This window comes from Lycorma delicatula, chromosome 2 (genome assembly GCF_047948215.1).
Source record: "Lycorma delicatula isolate Av1 chromosome 2, ASM4794821v1, whole genome shotgun sequence".
In the NCBI taxonomy this organism is placed as follows: domain Eukaryota; kingdom Metazoa; phylum Arthropoda; class Insecta; order Hemiptera; family Fulgoridae; genus Lycorma; species Lycorma delicatula.
In genome coordinates this window covers 235,885,851-235,909,131 of record NC_134456.1, presented here as the reverse complement: position 1 = coordinate 235,909,131, position 23,281 = coordinate 235,885,851, and the positions used below count along the sequence as shown (strand labels likewise).

Here is a 23,281-nt window from a genome sequence, read left to right as displayed (position 1 = left end):
TAATAGGCTAGCAGGAATACGCCACAACGGGGCACTAGCTATAAGGAGGGAGCAATGCGTCCCCTTTTCCGGAGGAGTCGCAATTGCTGCGTTATTTTATCTAACTTGTAAGTTTTGAAAAGGAGAGGTTGTGTAGAAGCTCTTCATCCGCTTCTGGTATAGCTGCCCTTCAGGACGCATCTCTGCTGGGTTCTGTTCCGGACTCCAGTCCGTGATGTTGAGACGAGTGGCTGGTCTTCCTTCTTCTTCATCTTCTCCCTCTTTTCTATGTAATATTACATACAAATGAAATCGGGCCGGTAAGAGTTTTGTAAAAAATTTTTATATTTTTTGCTTATTATATGGAACGCTTAAACACTGTTTATTATCTACTATTGTATATCTATTGTCTACAACATATATTTAACAATTTTTTTTTTTTTAAACAAAATTCTAAGTTAATAATAGATTTTGATAATATAAATGTAGTGTCATACCATTTTTTATATCAATATCATTTTATTAAAAACAGTTTTATTTATATTACAGAAAATTTTGTTTTTTGAGAGGTAATTATATCTGCGCGACAACGTACAGTTTCATTCGTACATCGGTTTCTATTACATCGTAATTTTTTGGATATCACTGCTTTTTGTTAGATTATTCTTTTATGTTTTTTATGACTTTCTGACTGTTATTTTATGGATTTATTATTAAAATTTATTGCCTTTCTAGAACAAAAAATATACAATTTTGAATTTTTCGACCAATTTTTTTTTGTTGATTATCATATCATTAACTTCATATCATATTTTTCCTTTTTTAATAAAACTAGTATAATGACCTTCACGAATCGAAGATCCGTGACGTAATCTTGTATTTATTACTTTGTAAGTGTAACCCTCAATTTTTAACGTATAATACACACTTATTATGTATTATGTATTAAATGATTTTTTTTTATTTCTCCATCAATTAGTTCTAATTGTGGAATAAAGATTTTACCGATCATATTTATTTTTGTTTTATGTAAAAAATCTTAGTTGTCACATTTGCAACACTTTCCTACTGTTCGTGTTCTTTGTGTTTTATTAGTAGCTGTAATCTCTTGTAAACTAATATTTTTATTTTTTTTTAATGAATTAAAATAAATTAATTCATCTTCAGTACTTTAATTTACGTAAAAGCATTTACTATTAAAACAAGCTGTAGTATATTTTCTTTTAAATTTTATTATTTCAAGTATATTATAAAGTTTTTGTACGGTACCATGTATTATCAAGTACTGCTACCTAGCGGCGCGATTCGTAAACCCACCTTTTTGAGGAAAAAGTGACATGTACAAGTTCCGCGGTTCATCAAATGGAAGAAAACAACGTCTAACAAAATTCTTTATTCTTTAAAAGTATTCTTTATTTCTTTATTACAAATCTAACTGACTGAAACCTTTTCCTGCATTAATCTTTTTTTTAATTTTTTCCTCCATTTTCATTTCACTTTCAAATTATGTCATGTTTAGAAATCTGTAAACAGGGTACGTTGACTTTGCCGTGCCGTCCAGTTCTGCGGACTCTTACCGGCGAAGTTCTACCGAACTTCTTGAAAAAGTTAAAGCAAAGAGTCGAACTAAATAAGTAACAATGATCATAATAAAATACAATTTTTTTTTTAATTACAATTCACAACAAAAAATAAAACTAATAAATGGTAATAACGACTATTATTTCTGTTAAAAATAATCTTAATGAAAATCAGCAACAAAACGAATATTGTATACTGAAAATTAAAATACAACGACAATATACAATAAAATTATTTTAAACTTTTGAATCAAATTCACTTATTACAACGGTATAGAACAACAAAGCAACATGCAAACATAGAAAATGTTTCACAGAACTAACAAAAGATAATTAAACACATTTGAAAGAAATAGTTTCAATGTACAAAAGAAAAATAATACAAAATATAAATGAGAAATACACACTATGCAATTATTAATGGTTATTAGTAACAATAAAAGCTTACCATAGATAGATAAAAATAGTAACTTAAAAATAATATGAACAACTTACTCATATAATAATAACAGTAGTAATACAATACACCAAATGCAAAAGAACAGCCAATATAAATATATATATGTAAATATATATATTTATATATATATATATATATATACACTCTATTATATAAACTGGAAGGGGGTGTTTTTTTTCGGGATAAACAAAAAACTACTCAATCTATCGAAACTAAATTTCTAACTACGTTTCTTGGCGTAATTGAGGTTAGGATATATTTCATCTGTAAAAAATATATATATGTAGTAATAAAAAACATGTATATGTAGTAGTGGAGATTTGCCGGTTGAAGCACAAACTTTAAAGAATTGAATTAATTACAAATAGTGAACTCTGAGTGTCTACCACTGTGTCAGCTGGGTTTGATGATTCATTATGAACATCTAAAAACTTATTTCTAGATTTTTTGAATTCCGACTTTTAAGAGTTAAAATAGATTTTTTAATTATTTTAAACTGTTTTTTTTTTTTTTTTTTTTTTTTAATTTACCTGTAAATAATAAAGAAATCAACCTGATTTTTGGTGAGTGATCTTCATGTCAATAAGCCAATTTCTAGGTTTTTGAAATTCGACCTTGAAATGGGATGAGAAAAGTAATAGAATTTTTTAACAATGATCGTAAATTATCCCAATCGCGAATATAATAAATGAAATATTCAATAGATATGGGCTTGCAAATACCCTTTTCAGATAAATATTTAAAAACCATTTTCGAGGTTTTTTTTTTTAATTTCGATTTTATAAGGGGTGCGAAGGTATACGCCACTGTGGCTCAACCCACACAGCCACTGCCACCGTTACTGTACATGCGAATGGCTGCATCTGTCTCCGGTTACTTGACTAAAAAACAAAGTAAAAAGATTGATCGCTACGGGAAACGCAAATAACAATACAGCGCGGGCAAAGCTGTGACGGGCAGCTAGTGTGGACGTGTGTGTTGTGTGTGTGTGTGTGTGTATGTATCCGTAGGGTTGGTCTAGTGGTGAACGCATCTTCCCAAATCAGCTGATTTGAAAGTCGAGAGTTACAGCGTTCAAGTCCTAGTAAAGTCAGTTATTTTTACACGGATTTGAATACTAGATCGTGGATAACGGTGTTCTTTGGTAGTTGGGTTTCAATTGACGACACATCTCAGGAATGGTCGAACTGTGACTGTACAAGACTACACTTCATTTACACTCATACATATCATCATAATTCATCTGAAGTAATACATAAACGGTAATTTCCGGAGGCTAAACAGGAAAAGAAAGAAAATATAAAAGATTTATATATACAGAGGGTACCATGATGTTCTCCCGGGAATTTCATAATATATTCTACTAGTAATAATAATGGAAAAATTACATATAAACATATGTTCTAAAATGCTTCGTTTGCTAGTTACGGTTGGTGAAAGATTTCTCTCCAATTACAGTTACACCGATGAAATGAAGTCGTACGGAAATTTTTAGGACATTAATTAAACGTAAGAATTAGTAATTTCTAATGGTTTTTGACCTGAAAATATCGAATGAAATAAGTCCTAGAACCGTATTTGCTGTAGTTTTTTTTAGAAATCTGGTAAAAAACCAATTAATTGGGGTAAAAAAACCCTGGTTTTTATATTTAAAGGACTATAACTTTGTTAAATGGGTAATAAGCACATTAAAGTTATAAAAAAAACTTTTACGGAATTTAATTCTGAACAAAATTGTGTAAGATAAATTGAACAAAGAAAAGTGTGAAAAATTCGAATTTTATTTATAAATAGTACATTACTACATTTGTAGTAAAAGTATTTATTTAATGTATACCAAAAACAAATTTTCTTTTGGTGATGTGAAAAAATTATCAAAACAAAATTTAGTGTTAAAAAAAACCTGGAAAATATAGAACAATTGTAAAATAAAAATTACTTAGATAATGAGTTTTTTGTCAATGACAGAAGTACAATAAATTAGCTGAGAAATTATTATTTCAAAGTAGGCAATACAATAACTGATAATCAACAATGCACAATACTCTATCAGTGTTATATAATTCTGTAAGGTACATTAAGTATATAAAAAACCAAAATTGAATACTGTTAACCGTGCTGTCGTTAGCGAAGTTTTTCTGTTAATTTTAGCGTGGACGTGATCGGTTTGTCATTGAAGTAATGCCGTACTTATTTACAACAGAAGAATGCGCTGATATGGTATTCATTTTGGGTGTGTGTAATGGTAATGCTACAGCTTCTACAGTAGAATATGAAATACGTTTTCCGAATCGTAGGAGTTCAGATCCGAAAAAGATAAGCGCGACTTTTCACAACTCGGGAATCAAGTTCACTATCTAGTATTCGTAACAGCAAGGGACGATCTGTCCAACACGATGCTGTTATTAATTAAATTATTATCGATGCAATTCAACGCAGTCCAGGCCTCAGTACACGACGTCTTTCTAAGCGGATCGGAGTTTCGCATTCGATGGTTTGGAGGAAACAAAACTAGATTTATCGTTATAATAAAGAGCCGGTTCAACATCTACACTCAGGAAAACGATCCGCTTTGCTTGGAGTTCTGCAATTGGTGGAATACAAATCGAAAATTCTAGAAGTACGTTTTGTTTACTGACGAGACAAGTTTCACTCGAGATAGCGGCAACAACTTACGTAATGAGCAAACGAGGGCAGAAGTAAATTCTCATGAAACGGTGGAAAACAATTTTCAACATCGATTTAGCATCTATGTAGGTGCGGCCTTCTTCATAATCAACCGTTTAGACTGTTGAATTACCTGGCCGCTTGCCGAGATCTATTTGTACTTTCTTCAAGAAGAATTACTACAGATCCTTTAAGGTGTTTCTGTAGCGCTGAGACGGTAAGTACACTTCCGACAAAATGGTACGCCTCCTCAGTTCTCTTTTGACGCTTCTACTCATTTAAATCGTAATTTCCCTCAGAAATGGATCGTTAGTAGAGGTCCAAATATCTGGCCACCCAGATCGCCTGATCTAATACCTGTAAATTATGCGTCTAGGGATAAAAAATTGTGATGAAATTGGATGAAAAATATTGTGTTCAAAACAAAAATACCAATCTAGTGAGGAGTTAATTGTCCGCATTATCGATGCGGGTAAGCAACTTAAAGACAGGCATGAAGAATTAAAAAGAGCAATAAAAGCAGTACAGAAGCTTGCCAAGAAATGAATGGAAAATGACGGGCTCATTTTTGAATGCTAATTATGAACCGATGCACTTTGGTCTAGTGTAATATTTCTAAATAAAATTCGAATTTTTCTCACTTTTCTTTTTTTATTCAACGTATCTTACACCACTTTGTTGAGAATTAAATTCTCTACAAGTTTTGTGTTAAGTTTTATGTGTTTAACACCCATTTACAAAGTTACTGTACGTCAAACATAAAAAAAGGGATTTTATCCCACTTTATTAGTTTTCGCCCCCCAGATTTCTCAAAACAGTGTAGATACGGTTCTGAGACGTACTTTATTCGATCTTTCAAGTCAAAAATCATAATAAATCATTAGTTTTTCCCGTTAATTAACATTCTTAAAATTTCAGTACGACCACATTTCACTGGGGTAACTGAAATCCGAACGAAATCATTCACAAACCGTTAACTCGGAAACGAAACATTTTAGTGCATATGTTTATATGAATTTTTTCCATTATTTTTAGGAGTAGAAAAGGTTATGAATGTCCCGAGAGAAAATCTTGTACACTCTCTCTCTCTCTCTCTGTCTGTGTATATCAAAAAGGGGTCAAAAAGTCACTAGATCATTTAAAATTCGAATATTATTTTACTATTAAATAATTTAAAACTTTTTGTTTGTTTCAGATTATTAAACTGTGTAGTTCATATGAATTAGAATTTATGAGGTAATTATTATTCATTTATTTATTTATAATTTATTATTAAATTTAAAACAAATATTAACAATTCGTATTAGCATTTAAATTAATTATTTATATAATTATTATTCAAACTTATTAATAAAAGAAAGGGATTAGTTAATATTTAATCTATTTGTTAATATTTAGCAGTAAAAAAAAGGATTATTTATTTAACGAAATATTTAAAAGTACGTTATAACGGACTTTGGGAAAGAAAGAATAAGATAGGAAAGTGATGGGGAGAGAGTCGGCTACGCCCAGCCGCCCGGCGAACGACGTGATCTACTCTGCTCCATTAGCAGCAGAGTAAGAAGCAGCAACTGGCCCGACTACTAACACAACTTCACACGAACACACACAAGACTAAACTAAGAAGGCGTCCCCAAGCAAACTCTCTGTTTTTCAATATTTCGTTGTAAAATAGCTTCTGTTGTTCTTAGTACGCTAAATTTATGAACGTTATTTAGTTATAATTGGCAAAAACATTTAACATAATCATGTGTAATGAAACATAAACCGTGTAAAACCTTTCGCGGCGGGCCATAGGTCCGCCTTTTTTTGTTTTATTTTTTCTGCAAAGCCTCCGGGAATCACCATCAGGTATTATTTCAGAGGATGAATGAGGATATGTATGAGTGTAAGTGAAGTGTAATATTGTACAGTATCAGATCAACCATTTCTGAGAAATGTGTTTAATTGAAACCCAACTACCAAAGAACACCGGTATCCACGTTTTTGTATTCAAATCCGTATAAAAGTAATTGCCTTTACTAGGACTTAAACGCTGGAATTCTCGACTTCCAAATCAGCTGAATTGGGAAGACGCGTTCACCACTAGACCAACCCGGTGTGCAGTGTAAGTGTACGTGCACCGGTAAACATGCAGTCTTCTACAAAGTCAGGTCGACCATTCCTAAGATGTTTAGTTAATTAAAACCAAATACCAAAAATACACCGGTATCCATAGTCAAGCATTCAAATACATATAAAAGCAATTGCCTTTTCAAGGACTCGAACCTTAGAACTCTCGACTTCGAAAATCAGCTGATTTTGCGATGAAGAGTTTAATCGCTGGACTAACCCAGCGGATTTATTCACTTTTGTATTATTTTTTTATTTTTATTAACTTATTGGTTAGTTTTTCACTTTTTTCCGAAATACAGCTCTAGTTTTCTGCTGAAGTAGCTTAGCTATAAAGGTAAAGTGCAGCCAAATAAATTAAATTTTTGGTATTGGGCTTTGGGAAATACATACGTTTTAAGATCACCTTAATCCAAAAAAAAGGAATAAGATAAAATATATGGAAATTTCCATATAATGTATTTCAATATATATGGACATTTATGGCGTTAAATTTTGGATAAATTAAAAAAGAAGGAGAGGTAATTTTAACCGTTTTTTGATTTTTTGTAATGGTAGAAAATAAAAACGTAATTCAATTTAGATTGAAAATTAGAACAAAATAATAATTTTAGTGGTCATAGAAATTGAGCTTTTTATGGTGAAAGTTCTTGTTAAATTATTTAAAATTACAAATTTTCAATTCAATCGGATTTACGGGTGAGGGAAAATTTAACATTTTTTTATACAATTTTTGTCTCGTATATCAAAAACCTGGTGAAAAAAAGTGAAATTTATCAATATATATCCCGGTTTTGGCCAGATTTTCAACCCCATCGAGCAATAATGTATTACGATATTCATATTTTTTTCTTTAGTAAATTAAAATTTTTATCAGCCTTGTTGAATAACATTGCCCTAAATTGGGCCAACTTATTAAAATATTAATTATTCCAATAAATAAACTTTTACGTCCTCTGCAAAATAAATAAGGAGGATGTATAGGAACCGTACTTAAACACCAATTTTTTGAAGTTTAATTTTAAAATTTTAAAATCCAGTTGTACCTAGTAAATGTTGATGAAATGAATAAATAAAAAAAATTGATTCCACGAAACCCGAACTTTTTGAACTGTTTTAATTTCAGCTTTTCAAATTAAAACCATTTTTAAAAATGTTATATTAGGTAACTGTCAAGTAACAGGATGAGTCAAAAGAGACTCGATATGTTTTACTATTTTTTTTTTTTTTTAGAAATTATACTCTAAACCATTGATTTTCAAACATTTTCACTCACAGTCCACATTGAGAATCAAAAATCTTCTAGCGCCCCCCAAAATTATTAAACTTACCATCTGTTAAAAATAATAATTGTGCAATTGTTGTTTTTAAGACGTGCTCTTAAAAAAAGCAATTGCAATTGTTTTTAAACATTTTTTTTTCTTCAGTCATTTGACTGGTTTGATGCAGCTCTCCAAGATTCCATTTCAGTATACCCTCTACATCCTAGATCCCTAACAATTTGTTTTACATATTCCAAACGGGGCCTGCCTACACAATTTTTTCCTTCTACCTGTCCTTCCAATATTAAAGCGGCTATTCCAGAATGCCTTAGTATGTGGCCTATAAGACTGTCTCTTTTTTTAACTATATTTTTCCAAATGCTTCTTTCATCATCTATTTGCCGCAATACCTCTTCATTTGTCACTTTATCCACCCGTCTGATTTTTAACATTCTCTTATAGTACCGCATTTCAAAAGCTTCTAATCTTTTCTTCTCAGATACTCCGATCGTCCAAGTTTCACTTCCATATAAAGCGACTCTCTTCAAACAAATACTTTCAAAAATCTTTTCCTGACATTTAAATTAATTTTTGATGTAAACAAATTATATTTCTTACTGAAAGCTCGTTTAGCTTGTGCTATCTGGCATTTTATATCTCTCCTGCTTCGTCCATCTTTAGTAATTCTACTTCCCAAATAACAAAATTCTTCTACCTCCGTAATCTTTTCTCCTCCTATTTTCACATTCAGTGGTCCATCTTTGTTATTTCTACTACATTTCATTACTTTTGTTTTGTTCTTGTTGTTTTAGTGAAATGTATGTTAAGTAAAATGTATGTTTCAACTTTAAATTTACGATTACGTAAATTTTACCTTTACGTTTCAATTTTAAATATAGAAAAACATAATTTTTACTTTTTTTTAATAAGCCATCATCATCTTCCTAGACCGCTCACAATTTTCTCTGGGCCTTTACCGCCCCCTCTGAAGGCCTACAGAGACCAAAAGGGAGCGTTATCGCCTACTTTGAGAACGAATGCTCTAAACTAATATTTTTAAGAAAAAAGGATCATTTGGTCAAGGGGATCTATGTCTAAGTTGGGTCAAATAGATAAACTATAGGACCCAAAAGTTTTTTCTAAAAATTTTGATTTTTTCTTTAATTATTGTTTTAATAATGCATAGTGTTTAAAAGGTAAGAACATCATTGATTAAAGAGATAAAAAATAATACTATTTTATTTATTTTTTTTTTTTATAAATTTTGTTAATTTTCACAGTATTATTTTAAATATTGTATAATTAAATCATTAATATTTTAAAACTCTGTAGCGTATCTGAAATAAAAATTGATCAAGGACAAACTTGGAAAGTTATGAAACCCTTGGCCGCAGTTTTTATTGTAGTTTTATATCATTACTTCTCATAGTCAGATGACCGTGAAAAAAAATTTTAAAATTATTTTTGGGTAAATAATTTTGTTTTATTTTTTTTTAATTTAAATTATTTTGAGTTAAATGTAATGTATACTTACTACTGAAGTTATAAATTTGTAATTAAACCTGTACTGGAAAATAAAGAGAACATTATTATTTGTTATAATAGTTGAAAACATGGAATCAGATAATAAACAAAATTTAAGAGATCAAATTACTGATTTATAAAATCATCAGTTAACTTTCAATTGAAGAAAAAAAGTAAAAAAAATTATAAAAATATATCAATATTTCAGCAATACAGAGCAGAACAAGAACATTCGAAAAAAGCAAAAAATTAATACAACAAAAAAAAATCGTTTCCACAAAAATTTGAAACGGATAAAAAATACCTTCGCACATACACGCGTAAGCTCTTTCACATAAATCATCTACACATGAACATTCTTCTTTTAAATTCGCTAGCATATCTGAAAAGAAAAATTTATATGTTGTTAATTTCACAAACAAAATATTTTTTCCATACTTGATAACCCATTGAAATTAAGAATCCTAAACCATTTATTTTAAAGTTTAAATTAAATTTTCAAAATCATAATTTGTACTGGCTGAATAATACTTCCAAAAAAATCATAACGTACAGTTCATTATTTAAATGCAATGAAAATTATTTAATTTTTTTTCTTATAGGAGGTCGAGTCAAAAACAGTCAACACTTAAGGCACAACATACCTTCAAACTTATCAAATAATCTTCTGCGCACGCGCGAAGAGATGGACTGCGGTCACGAGTACGAAATTTGATCCCGATCGCGTCATTTGCCTTCCAGCTATTACAGTCCACTCATAATACTATATCAAGAAGTACAGTCAGCAGTGATTCTACACAGCAGGGTCCAAGTGGCAGAGCCCTCTGGCTAGACGGGAAGAGCAACTGAAACAACCCCTGACCGTAAACGATCTCCTAATCGCGACGGGAAACGCAAGTAATCTTATAACGCGAGCGAAGCCGCGACGGAGGTGCTAGTATACACTAATATATATATATATATATATATAAAATAACATATCGTGAGTCATTCTTAATCAACCTCCAGCGAAAACTACTTAAACTAAATTAATGGTAACTTGTATACACATACTTCTTACGGTGTAAATGTACACTAAGAAAGGATCTTTTGACATTCCGAGCATAAAGAGTTAAAATGAAGTTACAATAAAATTTACCATTTTTTTGTTTTTTGTCTTCAGTCATTTGACTGGTTTGATGCAGCTCTCAAAGATTCCCTATCTAGTGCTAGTCGTTTCATTTCAGTATACCCTCTACATCCTACATCCCTAACAATTTGTTTTACATATTCCAAACGTGGCCTGACTACACAATTTTTTTTAAATGCTGAACATTTTATTCCAGTCTACGTTATCGAAACCCTTTTATTGTTTATAAAATTAGCAATTGTTTTTTTTTTATTTCTCGCAAACAAATGTATAGAGGACTTGAATTTTTGTATGGTGTAATCATCATGTGAATATCTAAAAACAAATTTCTAAATTTTCGAAATTCAACCTTGAAAGGGATGAAGAAGGTAAAAAAATGTTGAACGATGATTTCAAATTTCCCCCATTTCCAACTATACTAAATGAGAGATATTCACTAGATTTATGCTTGCAAATACTCTTCACATAAATAATAATCTAAAAACCATTATAGGTTTGTTTTTTTTTATTTATATTTTTTAAGGGGTGCGATAGTGTACGGCTGGGCGGTTCAACGAACACAATCACTGTTACTGTATATCTGACACGATTGGCTGGACTTGCCTCTGGTGGTAACTTGACTAAAAAACATCAAATAAAGAAATTTTATCGCGATGAAAATGCAAGTAACCATGTAGCACGGGGAAGCTGAGACGGGGATTTAATTTATATATATTACATATAATATAATGTTAATATAAAAATGTTAATATAAAAATTGCTTTATATATATATATATATACACTTTATGAAACTTTATATATGTATTGCTATGTATAACTTTATATACTATGTACACAGGTATTTAACTTTTTATTTAAGTGTTTTCTTTCTTTCTGTAGAATGTAATCGATTTAACATCGCTAATTCTAATTTTTTTTTTTACTTTTAATTAACTTTCATATTGACTACCTCATACTGATCGTAATAAAAAATCTTTGATAATTAAACTGCTAACATAAAAATAGTCATAAAATTATTATTGTCTTATAAATAAAAAGAATTTATACCAAGAAGGTCATTAACATAATATGAAAAATTATTTTCAACAATTTTTGTTTAGTTTTAAATTGTGTTATTTTTAAATATACTTTATATATATTTTTTTGTAATGCTAAAGATTATGATAATGATTAAGATTATGATCGAAAGCGGCCAAAGTAATCAGTAAGTTAGTAGTAATTTCATATGTATTCATCATACAAAAAGTACTATAACATAAAAATGTTCGAATAAACAACAGATATATATATATATATATATATATATATAGCCGTTAATAAACTATATGACAACTCTTAAATAAATTTTCAGCAAATAAACCTAAAAAAATAAATATAGTAAATAATCTTACAAAGAAGCGATTAATTTTTCGGTAAGAGACTACCACACAATAGACCCCGAAAAAGCCCACATAGGGTTACGGGGCAACTCGAACATTTTAAATTGAAATAGTAAGATTTTAACATATAAAAAATCAGGTCCACATAACTTCCTTGTACGCCTATTAAATTAAACATACACATTTTGCATACTTCATTTAAATTTCTTTCTTTTGAAAGTGAGATATGATATTCCAATTCTTAATAAAGTGGACAATTACACAATTGCATTGTTGTGGACACAACACTGCATCACATTTTTTTGTGGTATTCGTACTAGCGTTTTATATTAGTTTATATATTAATTTTGTTTCACGTCGTTCAGGTAGTTATCTGATGTACGTATGACGTGCGGATGCGTAACCATGCACACATCGCTTCAAATCCGACCTCATATACATATATTTTTTTTAAACTTTTTTTTAAAATTTAAATATATTAATTTATTAATAATTATCAACCTCTATAAACATGTTTGAATTAAAATGAAAAATATATAAATTTTATTTCACTAATAACTTCTGATTTTTTAATAGTTTTCAATCGGAGGTTAATAATTAATAAATCAATATATTTAAATTAAAAAAATAGAAATTTAGTCGGATTCGAACCGAGGTGCCTTCTCCTTGTAAGATCCAAATATTTCATTATTAAAATTTTATTTGGTTCTAACTCTGGAACCAGTGAAAATAAGTACTACTTATGATATATCTTTGAAGAGCTCTCAACGAGGGTTTATTACTGCAGTTAAAACAAGTCCAAAATCCAATTTTTTTTTAATTTTGGGCTTTTTTGGACACGTTTGGTTCAGTCGATTGCAATAAGAAAGGGGTGTGCTCAACTAGATGTTATAATAGTTCTAAATCCAAAATTTTAACATCGTATGGCTAATCGTTTTTGAGTTATGCGAGATACGTACTTACGTAAATACATACGTACAGACGTCATGTCAAAACTAGTCGAAATGTTTTCAGGATGGTCAAAATAGTTATTTCCTTTGAAATCTAAAAAACGACATTTTTCGCGATTAATTTCTTTCTTTATTTCGCACCAGTAAGTGAAAAGGATTGATTGTTTGTTCCATGTGCTCACATTTTTATTTTAATTGCTATTGGCGCAAATCGGATCGACGGTGCTGCACCGGACGGAAGCGTGCGGGACACAAACGATTCATTCGTTTAAACATTTTATGCTTTTCGAACGATTTATACTTCTTGATTCGAACGATTTATCTAAAATTGTATTTGTATTTAAGTTATAATAAAGGAAAACATTGGGGTTAGAGCTGTGTTAAAAAATCACAACTCAAGAAACAGCTAAAAATATTGAGGTATTTTGAAGCTTTTCATTGTAAAGTTTTTGTTTTTATTAGTACGCTAAACGCATAAACGTTATTTAGTTAACATTGGCAAACACTTTTAACAAAATTACGTATAATGAAACATAAACCATGTAATATTTTGGTGGTGGGCCGTAGGCTCGCTTTTTCCTAGTGTAACATATTAGGGGCTTTAAAAAAAAAAAATTTTGATGGAAAAATTCGGGGTTGCGGCAATCCTAACCAATATGGCCGACATTTAATATTTTTCAAAACTAGTTTTAAAAGTCGTCTACAGTATCTCTTCACTAACTCCCAAACAAAAAAAAAAATTAAATAAATAAAATTTAACTTAAGTTCCTGCCTCAAACCGATATATACTTTATAAACAATAATCTACATATTTATTAAAAAAGAGCACTGTGAAATTTTATTACGATAATTCTTAAATAAAAGGTCATAACCAATAAAAATAATAATTCGGTATTATCTTCTGAAATAATGTGTTTTTTATCAAATACTGTGTTAAAAAATACTGATATTAATAGATATAATTTTTACTTATAAATAAATTTAAAAAAAAGAATACTGTTTTAAACAATACAAAGAGGAAGTGGTAATTTCTGAACTGCAGGAATATCACACATCTATCCAACGATATATGATACGTTAATCATATGGGTATCAGTTACGTCTTTATTCATATAGTTTACCTTGTGACAGATCAGTAGCGATTCATGTTTTTATTTTACTAATAAATTACGTCTTTTTTGTCTTAAGTTAAACGTTTTTCTTTCATCATTAGATAAAGTTGAACTTTACATCAATAACTGTAAATCATTTGAAAACTGAATTTTCAATGCCGATATTCTTATCAGTACGATTATAAAAAAATTCTTCTGGTTTTACTTAGTATGAAAAATAAAAAAAAAAAAACGGAATAAATGTAAAACAAATTTTTGACATTAAAGATGATATCAAAGCAGAAATATATGAAAAAATTAAATTTTGAGGAAGATATTTTGAAAAAGTTTACAAGCAATAAAACGTAAGTAGAACAAAAAGATTTAATTAAAATTATATATAAAATTAACCAATACTTTTTATTTTAAAAAATTATAAAAAAAAGATGGACCCTAACAAAAACGATAGGATTTAACTGAGAGTACGAAAATGAATTTTCAAAACTGAACCGATCCAAATATTATGACATACGAAATTAAAGTTTCCCCATGTTTCAATCCATGATTAATACAGAAAAGTAACTAATTATATTAATTATATTTGGAGAGCTGCATCAAATCAGTCAAATGACTCAAGACAAAAAAAAAAAAAAAAAATTATAAAAAACTAATTCAAAACAGTAGGTTTTAATATCCAGGTTGTAATTTATTGATATAAATTGACTAATTTAAATCAATAAATAATTATAAATATTATGAAAACTGTAATACAAAATAGTTAAGGAAAACATATGAGAACATAATGAATGGTGATAAGCTTTGCATTAAACTGCGCCGTAAATTCTTTTCGAAATAAGCTGAAAGGTTTTTTTCAAACAATATTTTTTTGCTTCATTGTTGATATATTCATTTCGAAAAGTTATATAAATGTAATAGTTGGACGGGCGTTAGAAACTACTGTTACCGGTTAGCCAGGGGACTCCGCCCCTGGTACCCCGTGGCCCAGTTCGGCGAAGACGAGCCCCGGGACTGACCCAAAGGCTCTTCAAGGCCGCAGAGCTCGCTTCCCTCGGCATTCCTGTTTTCCCAGATCCCCGCGTGTTCGTTATCATCATAGTTATGAGAATAATTCTGATAAATAATAATTAAAGTATTCAGGCTTTATAGAAACCTAAAAAGAAACTAAATTACATAAGACAGAATAGTAGTAACTATAAAGTACATAGACCTTTGACGAGGAAAACTTCATAATTTAAGTTACTTTTTTGCCACGGTGACAGAAATTAATTTTATTTTTAATAATTTTTTTCTTTTATGAATATTTCAATTCATAACTTCACCCCACTAGGACTTTGGTCTATGGCTTAAAAACTTCTCTCGGATAACAGGAATGTATCCTGCAAATTTGATAGTAATCGGTCGGTTGGTTCTCGCGTGCAGAATGTACTTACACATAGACAGAAAGACAAAGTTTCGTCTTTACAACATTAAATTTAATTTTGAATACAATTTACATCTTAATTTAAGGTAATTTATAAATAAATAATAAAATAATTAATTATAAAATAATATATACCTTGAGATCGAGTTAAGATGAATAACTGAAAAAAAATATATACGTAAAAATATTTGTAAGAAACGCATTATTATGTTGGTGAATCATGTATCATGACACACGTTGGCGTTTTTAATTTAGCAATAAACGTATGTGTAGTAAGTAAAACGGAGAAAAAAACAAAGACTAATAACAAAGAGTGTTTCATTAAGAAATGGAATGACTCAGTAATATTCTAAAAGTGAAAATGAACTAAAAAGCTGATGTGCACACCACATGACTTCCTTGTACGCCTATTAAATTACAAATAAACATTTTTTTTTAAAATGAAAAGTACATAAAATTTTATTTCATTAATAACTTCTGATATTTTTTATATTATAATTATTATTGAATTATTTATTATTTATCGTAATTTTTTTTTTTACAGACGTGAATAATTATTAACAAATCAATATATTTTTTATAAAAAAAAGGAGATGACGTTTGATTCGAGCCTTCTTCTTATAAGAACCAAATACTTCATTAATTAAATTTTCATTTTGCTATAACTCTGCAACCGATGAAAATAAGTACCATTTATGATATAACGTTGAAAAGCTCTCAATGAGGGCTTACGATTGCAGTTAAGAAAAGACCAAAATCCAATTTTTTGGATTCTGGGCTATTTTGGACACGTTTGGTCAGTTGATTGCAATCAAAAGAAGAGGTGCACAACTAGATGTTACAACAGTCCTAAACAGAAATTTTCAACATCCTACGGCAAATCGTTTTTGAGTTATTCGAGACAAAAACGTACGTACGATCCGACATCACGCCGAAACTAGTCAAAATGGATATTTCCGTTGAAATCTGAAAACCGAAATTTTTCACGATGAGCTGTGTTCGAATTAAATGATTCGAAAAAATCGAATGAATAATATTACAAAAATAATAGAATTAAATTTACGTTAAATGAAATAAACTAATATAAAATAAATTAAAAAAAAAAAAAATTGTTTAATAAAGATTTCTATTTAATAATAATGGGCTTCCCATGGGGAAGTGAGTGTAAGGCTAGAGTGGTATGCAAACACCTCGTGCGAGGCTAAACCAATCATCACCATCAACTGGTAACAAACGGGCTGCTACTGGGGCGCTGTTTTAGGAGATGCAATGGGGTGTGCATATAATATTTATGCAAACAATGATCCGATTTTCAAAATTCAAATTGGTATTTTTTTTGTAGGTTGAATGCTAACTTTTTCATGCACAGGTACTCTCTAACGGTTATTCAGAAATATTATATCTTCGCAACCAATTTCGAATCTTCCCGGTATTTGCTAGTATACAAAATCATGATGGAATCAAACCAGAACTAAAAAAGCAATGTTTGTCAGGAATATTTTTTCGACAGTCATGTTTTTTAATTTTTAATATTTATCTCTTGTAAGTACACAGAAATTAATTAAAAACGTAAGAATTTCGTAGTTAATTAACTCCCATATACTATAAGGTTGATCTAGTGGTAAAATTCGTTAACTAAATCAGCAAATTTCGAAATCGAGGTTCTTAGATTCAAATATTAGTAAAGGTAGGCTTTTATTCAGATTTGAATACCACATCGTGACTACCAGTGTTTTTAGGTTAAAGTTCAATTAACTACGCGTCTCAGGAATGGTCAGCCTGAGTCTGTTTAAAACTGTACGTTTAACGGTACATTTACAATTATTCACTAGTCGCTAATAACTTTAATTGTTGATGCGAATATAATCAAAATGAGATTAAAAAATACATAAAAATAAGTCCAACTTAAAAACAATTTTTCAGCAGACATTTTCAGTTGTTTACTTAACTTTTATAAGTTGATTCTATTACTTGAGTTTGTGTTTGTTATCTTTTTAAAATATTTAATTCTTTTGTTATATAGTATTGAAAATTATTTTTTTAAACGACTGCCCAAAAAAAGGAGTGTGATGTATATTTGATGTTTGTTTGTTTGTATGATGTATGTATGTATGTTTCTTCCACCGTATAATCTCAACTGCTGAACCGATTTATATGTATGATCCCGCGTTGGAATCCTTACGATACCGGGAGTGTCATAGGTTCTATATGTATATATATATATATATATATATATATATATATGTGTGTGTGTGTGTGTGTGTGTGCAGGTGATTCAAAAGAAAGGAGAAATAATCTGTAAGCTGATTCTGGAGCATGAAAGAATGAAAAGGTTTCACACAAACATACGTCCTAAAACGCTTTCTTAGCAAAAAATTTCATGCAGATTTCAGTTCCCCCGGTGAAATTTCATTATATTAGGGGCAAATTGATGATTTCTTATGTCTTTTCACCTGAAAAATCAAATAAAAGACATTCCAGAATTGTATTTCCCGTATTTTTCATGATATTCAGCGTAAAATAGAAAAATTTGGTTGAAAAATTATTTTTGGTTTGAAGTGCAATAACTTTGTTAAATGACTAATAAAAAGGTAAATTATATTATCAAAACGTGTAGAAAATTTTATTCTGACAAAATTGATTTAATAAAGTCTATGAAAAACAAAAAAATAATTCAACTTTGATTCGTAACAAACAAACTTTACCAAAAAAATCTTACGAATTTGTAAAAATTAAAAACAGCTGGTTTTAGTAAAATAAATGTAGATCTCTGAAACAGAATATTTTTAATTTACTTTAAAAAATACTCTCTATGGTTTATACTCTAACAATTTACTACACGACTGCCTAAAAAGGAGTGTAATATATTTGGGTGTATGTATGTTTCACCTTAGCAGCTCAATGCCGATTTAGATGTATGACCCGGTGTTGGAATTCTTACTTTACCAGAAGTGTCATAGGCTGTATGAATATGTATTTATATATATATAACATTTTTTAAATTTATTTAATAAAATTGAAAACAAAATGGAACCTCATACAAAATTATCAACCGCAAGCTCTTTAATTATCCTATATTAAAGAACAATGTTTTTACTTTCTTGTGGGAAGTAAAGAAAGTATTGTGATCGCGAAAAATGTCGGTTTTCAGATTTCAACACAAATATCCATTTTGACCGTCCCTGAATCTATTTTGACTATTTTTGGCGCGACGACTGTACGTATGTATCTCGCATAATTTAAAAACGATCAACCGTAGGATGTTGAAATTTTGGATTTAGGACTGTTGTAATATCTAGTTGTGCACCTTCCCTTTTGATTGCAATCGACTGAACCAAAAGTGTTAAAAAAAGATCAAATTCCAAAAAAATTAGATTTTGCACTTTTTCATAAATGCAGTAATAAGCCATCATTGAGATCTTTTCAACGGTATACCATAAGTGGTACTTATTTTCATTGGTTCCAGAGTTATAGTCAAATAAAGTCTTAATTAATTAAATATTTGGATCTTAAACGGGTAAGATACATCAGTTCGAATCCGACTTTATCTACATATATTTTTTTTAACTTTTTTTTTTTAATTTAAATATATTGATTTATCAGTAAGTACTAACCTCTGATCGTAATAAAATTATAAAGATAAATAATAATTCAATAATAAAATTAAAAAAATGGAAAAATATCAGAAGTTATTTATTAATGAAGTAAAATTTTATGTACTTTTCATTTGAAAAATAATGTGTATATGTAATGCAATAGGCGTACAAGGTAGTCGTGTGGTGTCCACATCAGATTGTTTTTTTGGCAGTTGTGTTTTTTAATATTTACCTCTTGTTCACATAATACCTACTTAAAATCGGCCATATTTTGATACGTCCTTTTTTTTAATAAACTTCAAATTTCTTACGTTTGTCTCTTTAATTTCTGTATCGTACATTAACCATATCATTTTACTTAGAATTATATTACGTTCAAGTTTTGTTTAAAACTTAAAGTAATAAACTGTTCCAATCTTTTGTCTTCTAACTCAGATTTCTCAAAAACTACTAAAAATACAGTCTGGGGCCTATTTTTTCAATTTTTCAGGTCATACTTCATACAAAAATATTAAATTTATTTGTTCTCAAGAATTTTAGAATGGCTTAATTTGGAGAAATCAGGGTGAAGTCTTTCGTCAGCCGCAACTCGCAAACAAAGGTTTCTGAACCCATGTTTATATGAAATTAGTTTCTATACGGCCACTGATTCTCGTATAAAGTATATTACTCGTATTACTGGGGATTTCATGAAAAAGTCAGAACAAGGCCTACAAATATTCTCGTATGAAGTATATTACATCTTGGAACTCATGAAAAAGTAAGAACAAGTTAAGATAGAAAAAAGGGTTGTCAGACTACCATATATAAGTATGAATCGTGCTGAACTATATATAGAAAATTAAATGTGTTAACTTAACCTTTGTATTAATATTTATGAGTGTGCCATCTCTGCTTAAATGGACAGTCACTTATTCTTAAAAAATAACAATATTCTCTTTACCAAAACAGACAAAAGAAATGTTTTATTCACCACAATACTTCGCCCTATTACGATTCCGTTTTTATTTTTTTAAATTGCTGAACTTTTTAAAAAACTTTCCCACCAATTTCTCTAGTACACAATAAAGGATTTCATTGTAAGGGAAGAATATTAATTTAGTCGATGTATTTTTAAATATTAGTAAAATAAAAACAAGTACGATTTATCTGCATCTCGTTCAACGTGTATGTAATATGTGTTTAAAATAATTTTTAATGGCGGCTTCAAAATTATGAAATAATTTTTTTTTTTATTTTAACAATTTATTAAGTTAATTATATTTCCGTATTTTTTTTTTTTTTTGATGTTTTTATCTTAACATTATTTCATGAGTTTTATTTAAATAATTAATATCGACTCTAAGCACATCTAATCTTTAGGTAGATCTCATAAGAAAACTACCTATTGTAATGGGTACCATGATTCGACTTCCGGAAAAATTCCTACATATCTTCGCGTTTCACATCCCACAGACCCTAAAACCACTGTCACTTCAAAAGTTTATATGTACATTTATATATTGTTACCACATATATGTCTAATTTGGAATTATATGATTTTTTTTTTTATTTTCACCATTAAAACATTTACTGACAATTTATTACAGTGTTCGTGAATCACTCTGTTTATGAAGTTATAAGAATAAAAATATTTTAAAATAAATTATATACACCCAAAATAAATTTAAGGTATTGTAAAGTAGTTACTTGAGTAATTATTTAATGAGAAGATATAAAAAATAAAAATATATTTAATCAGTGTTATTCAATTAATATTATTGTTAACTGACTTACACAGAAGTCAGATATATTATTAATATAGAGATGAAAACACTTGATTGAATATCAGTAAAATATGGTAATACACTATTATTAGTAGTCGAGTGGTGAAGTGGAGAACTAAGCTTGCACAATAAAATGAATAATCTCTTGGGATTAAATATTTCATAGAGAAAAATAATAATACCGATTTAAACTAAAACATTTACTTTTTGATTATGTATTATACATGCACATATTTCAATGGAAAAAATTTATCTTCTACAGAGTGGCGCACGATAAGTTAAAAAATGTATAAAGTTGATTATAAAAAAATGTTTATCACCTGTTGTTTTATATTATGCATGCATAATCCCTATTTCTTGGAAATACCGGTAGATGTCGCCTGGTGTTTTTATTTGCTTCTAATTCCGCAACACACCATTTATTGTTGAGCTATGGTTGTCTAATTCACAGCCCGCTGAAGTTGTGTTTCCTTATGCTGAATCAAAAAGTGTTACACTGACTCGGTGGCAATTTCGAGCCCATTTTATCACTCGAAAGATTCCAGCTTCTCCATTTATTCTCCGTTTATACCGTAAATTTGAGGAAGAAGGCAACATAAAAGAAGAGAAACGACCTAAACCAGCTCCCGTTCGTTCTCCGGAAAATATCGAAACAATTCGAGTCGCCGTGCAATGTAGTCCAGGAAAGTCTACACGTGAGCTTCACGAGAAATGGGAATAACTCATCGCACAGTACAAAGTATTTTACACAATGATCTCAGGTTGTTTCCATATAAAATGACTGTGTTAATTGTGTAATTAACGGTGTTAATTTATGTAGATAAATTAACACAATCTAATAAGTAAAAAAAATTGTTGTTTGGACATTGGTCGGAAGAGAAATATGATTTGTTTTCTTGGAATTTCTTCCCTCACCACTCCATTCGGTCGCCCTAAAGAATAAGACCGAATGTCTGTGCCAAAAACGGCTACTGAGCATCGAATCAGTTTAGCGACCAGTGTCCTAAATAGCACGTAGAGCTTACCTAATAGCGTAAGCGTACTAAGCGCAGTGTCATACACCACCGGCTTACGTTTCCCGACCGCTCACTCGTCATATATTTACTAAAATGGGAAGGCGCACCCCGTCAACTACTAAAGATATATATATATATATATATAACATCAATAAATTTAAATTTACTTCGTCTAGACAGCAATTGACTGCCACGCCTAGGTCGCTGAATGCCAGCAAGTACCTTTCCACCATATTAAAGCGCTTGAAGTCTTAATTAGCTGGTGGTCAGTCATACATCTCTAGGTTAGCTTCCCACAGTACGGTAGGAATCTTTCCCTTAAGTAAACTATTGATGTCGGTTGAACAAAGCAACCGCATTAAGGAACTACCACACGGTCCGACAATGCGGCTCTCGCGAAATTGACTCGCCGCTTGTGAGTGGCCAATCTTCCCAGTGACCTTTAAGTTCCACGGTGGCCCGGTCTCTGACACCCCCCCTCCCTAAGAGCAGGATAGTCAAAAATGCAAGGGAAAGATGATGTTCAACACTTGGCCTGAACATCATTTTCGTCTTTTCAGACGAGGCCTGTTTTCATATTGATGAGACTGCTGACATACAAAATGTCCGATTTTGAACGACAGCAGCACCACAAATCGTGCATCAAAAACAACATGGTTGTAAATTAAATTAACCCGTTTGGACAGCTTTATCCAGTCACCGATTGATATCGCCAGTATTTTTCGACGATACAGTTAAATCTCAACGCTGTTTGGATATGTCAAGGAATGATTTTCTACCCAAACTCCTTGCGACGGAGTTCCCTGTATATATTTAATGATTTATGCAAGATGGTGCAACCCTTCACATCGCTAATGCTGTGTTGGATTTTTTATATTCAGTTTTTGGTAATCCTGTAATCTCAAATCGCTATTCGGGCAGCCACAATGGAGGTTGTTTTGGCCACTTCTGAGCCCGGATTTATTCTTGTGATTCTTTTAAATATTCACAAATATTGTGATTCTTTATGCGGATATTTAAAAGGGAAACTTTGTCCGTTAAAAATTGCAAATGTTATTGAAATACATGAGCGGATAGTTCAGTTTTGTGAAGAGATTTAAAAGAACTTGTGTAGCAGTCATCAGAAACTTACACACTCGCCTTGAAGAGTTTTTTAGGCGTAACGGCTGCCATATTTAACATGTCATGCGATAAAAGAACTTTCCACAAATACTGTATTTCGTATGTAAAGTTATAATCATATTACATTTAAAAATTAATATTCAAACGTATCAACTTATTACGCGCCACCTGTATGAAATAAACTTGTTTCATTTTTTCTTCTCTT

General features: G+C 30.1%; 1 protein-coding gene across 7 annotated transcripts in view; it reads right to left on the bottom strand.

Moving 5' to 3' along the window:
* LOC142319765 (pleckstrin homology domain-containing family G member 5-like) overlaps window positions 1-23,281 on the bottom strand; it is a 1,099,338-nt gene that overhangs the window by 873,774 nt on the left and 202,283 nt on the right. For 6 of the 7 annotated variants that reach the window (XM_075357406.1, XM_075357404.1, XM_075357407.1 and 3 more), the window contains exon 4: window positions 9,889-9,966. The exons of the other annotated variant lie outside the window; for it this stretch is intronic. In XM_075357406.1, the coding sequence (XP_075213521.1) occupies window positions 9,889-9,966 (78 nt within the window). The remainder of the gene's footprint in view (window positions 1-9,888; window positions 9,967-23,281) is intronic. 7 annotated transcript variants of the gene reach the window in all.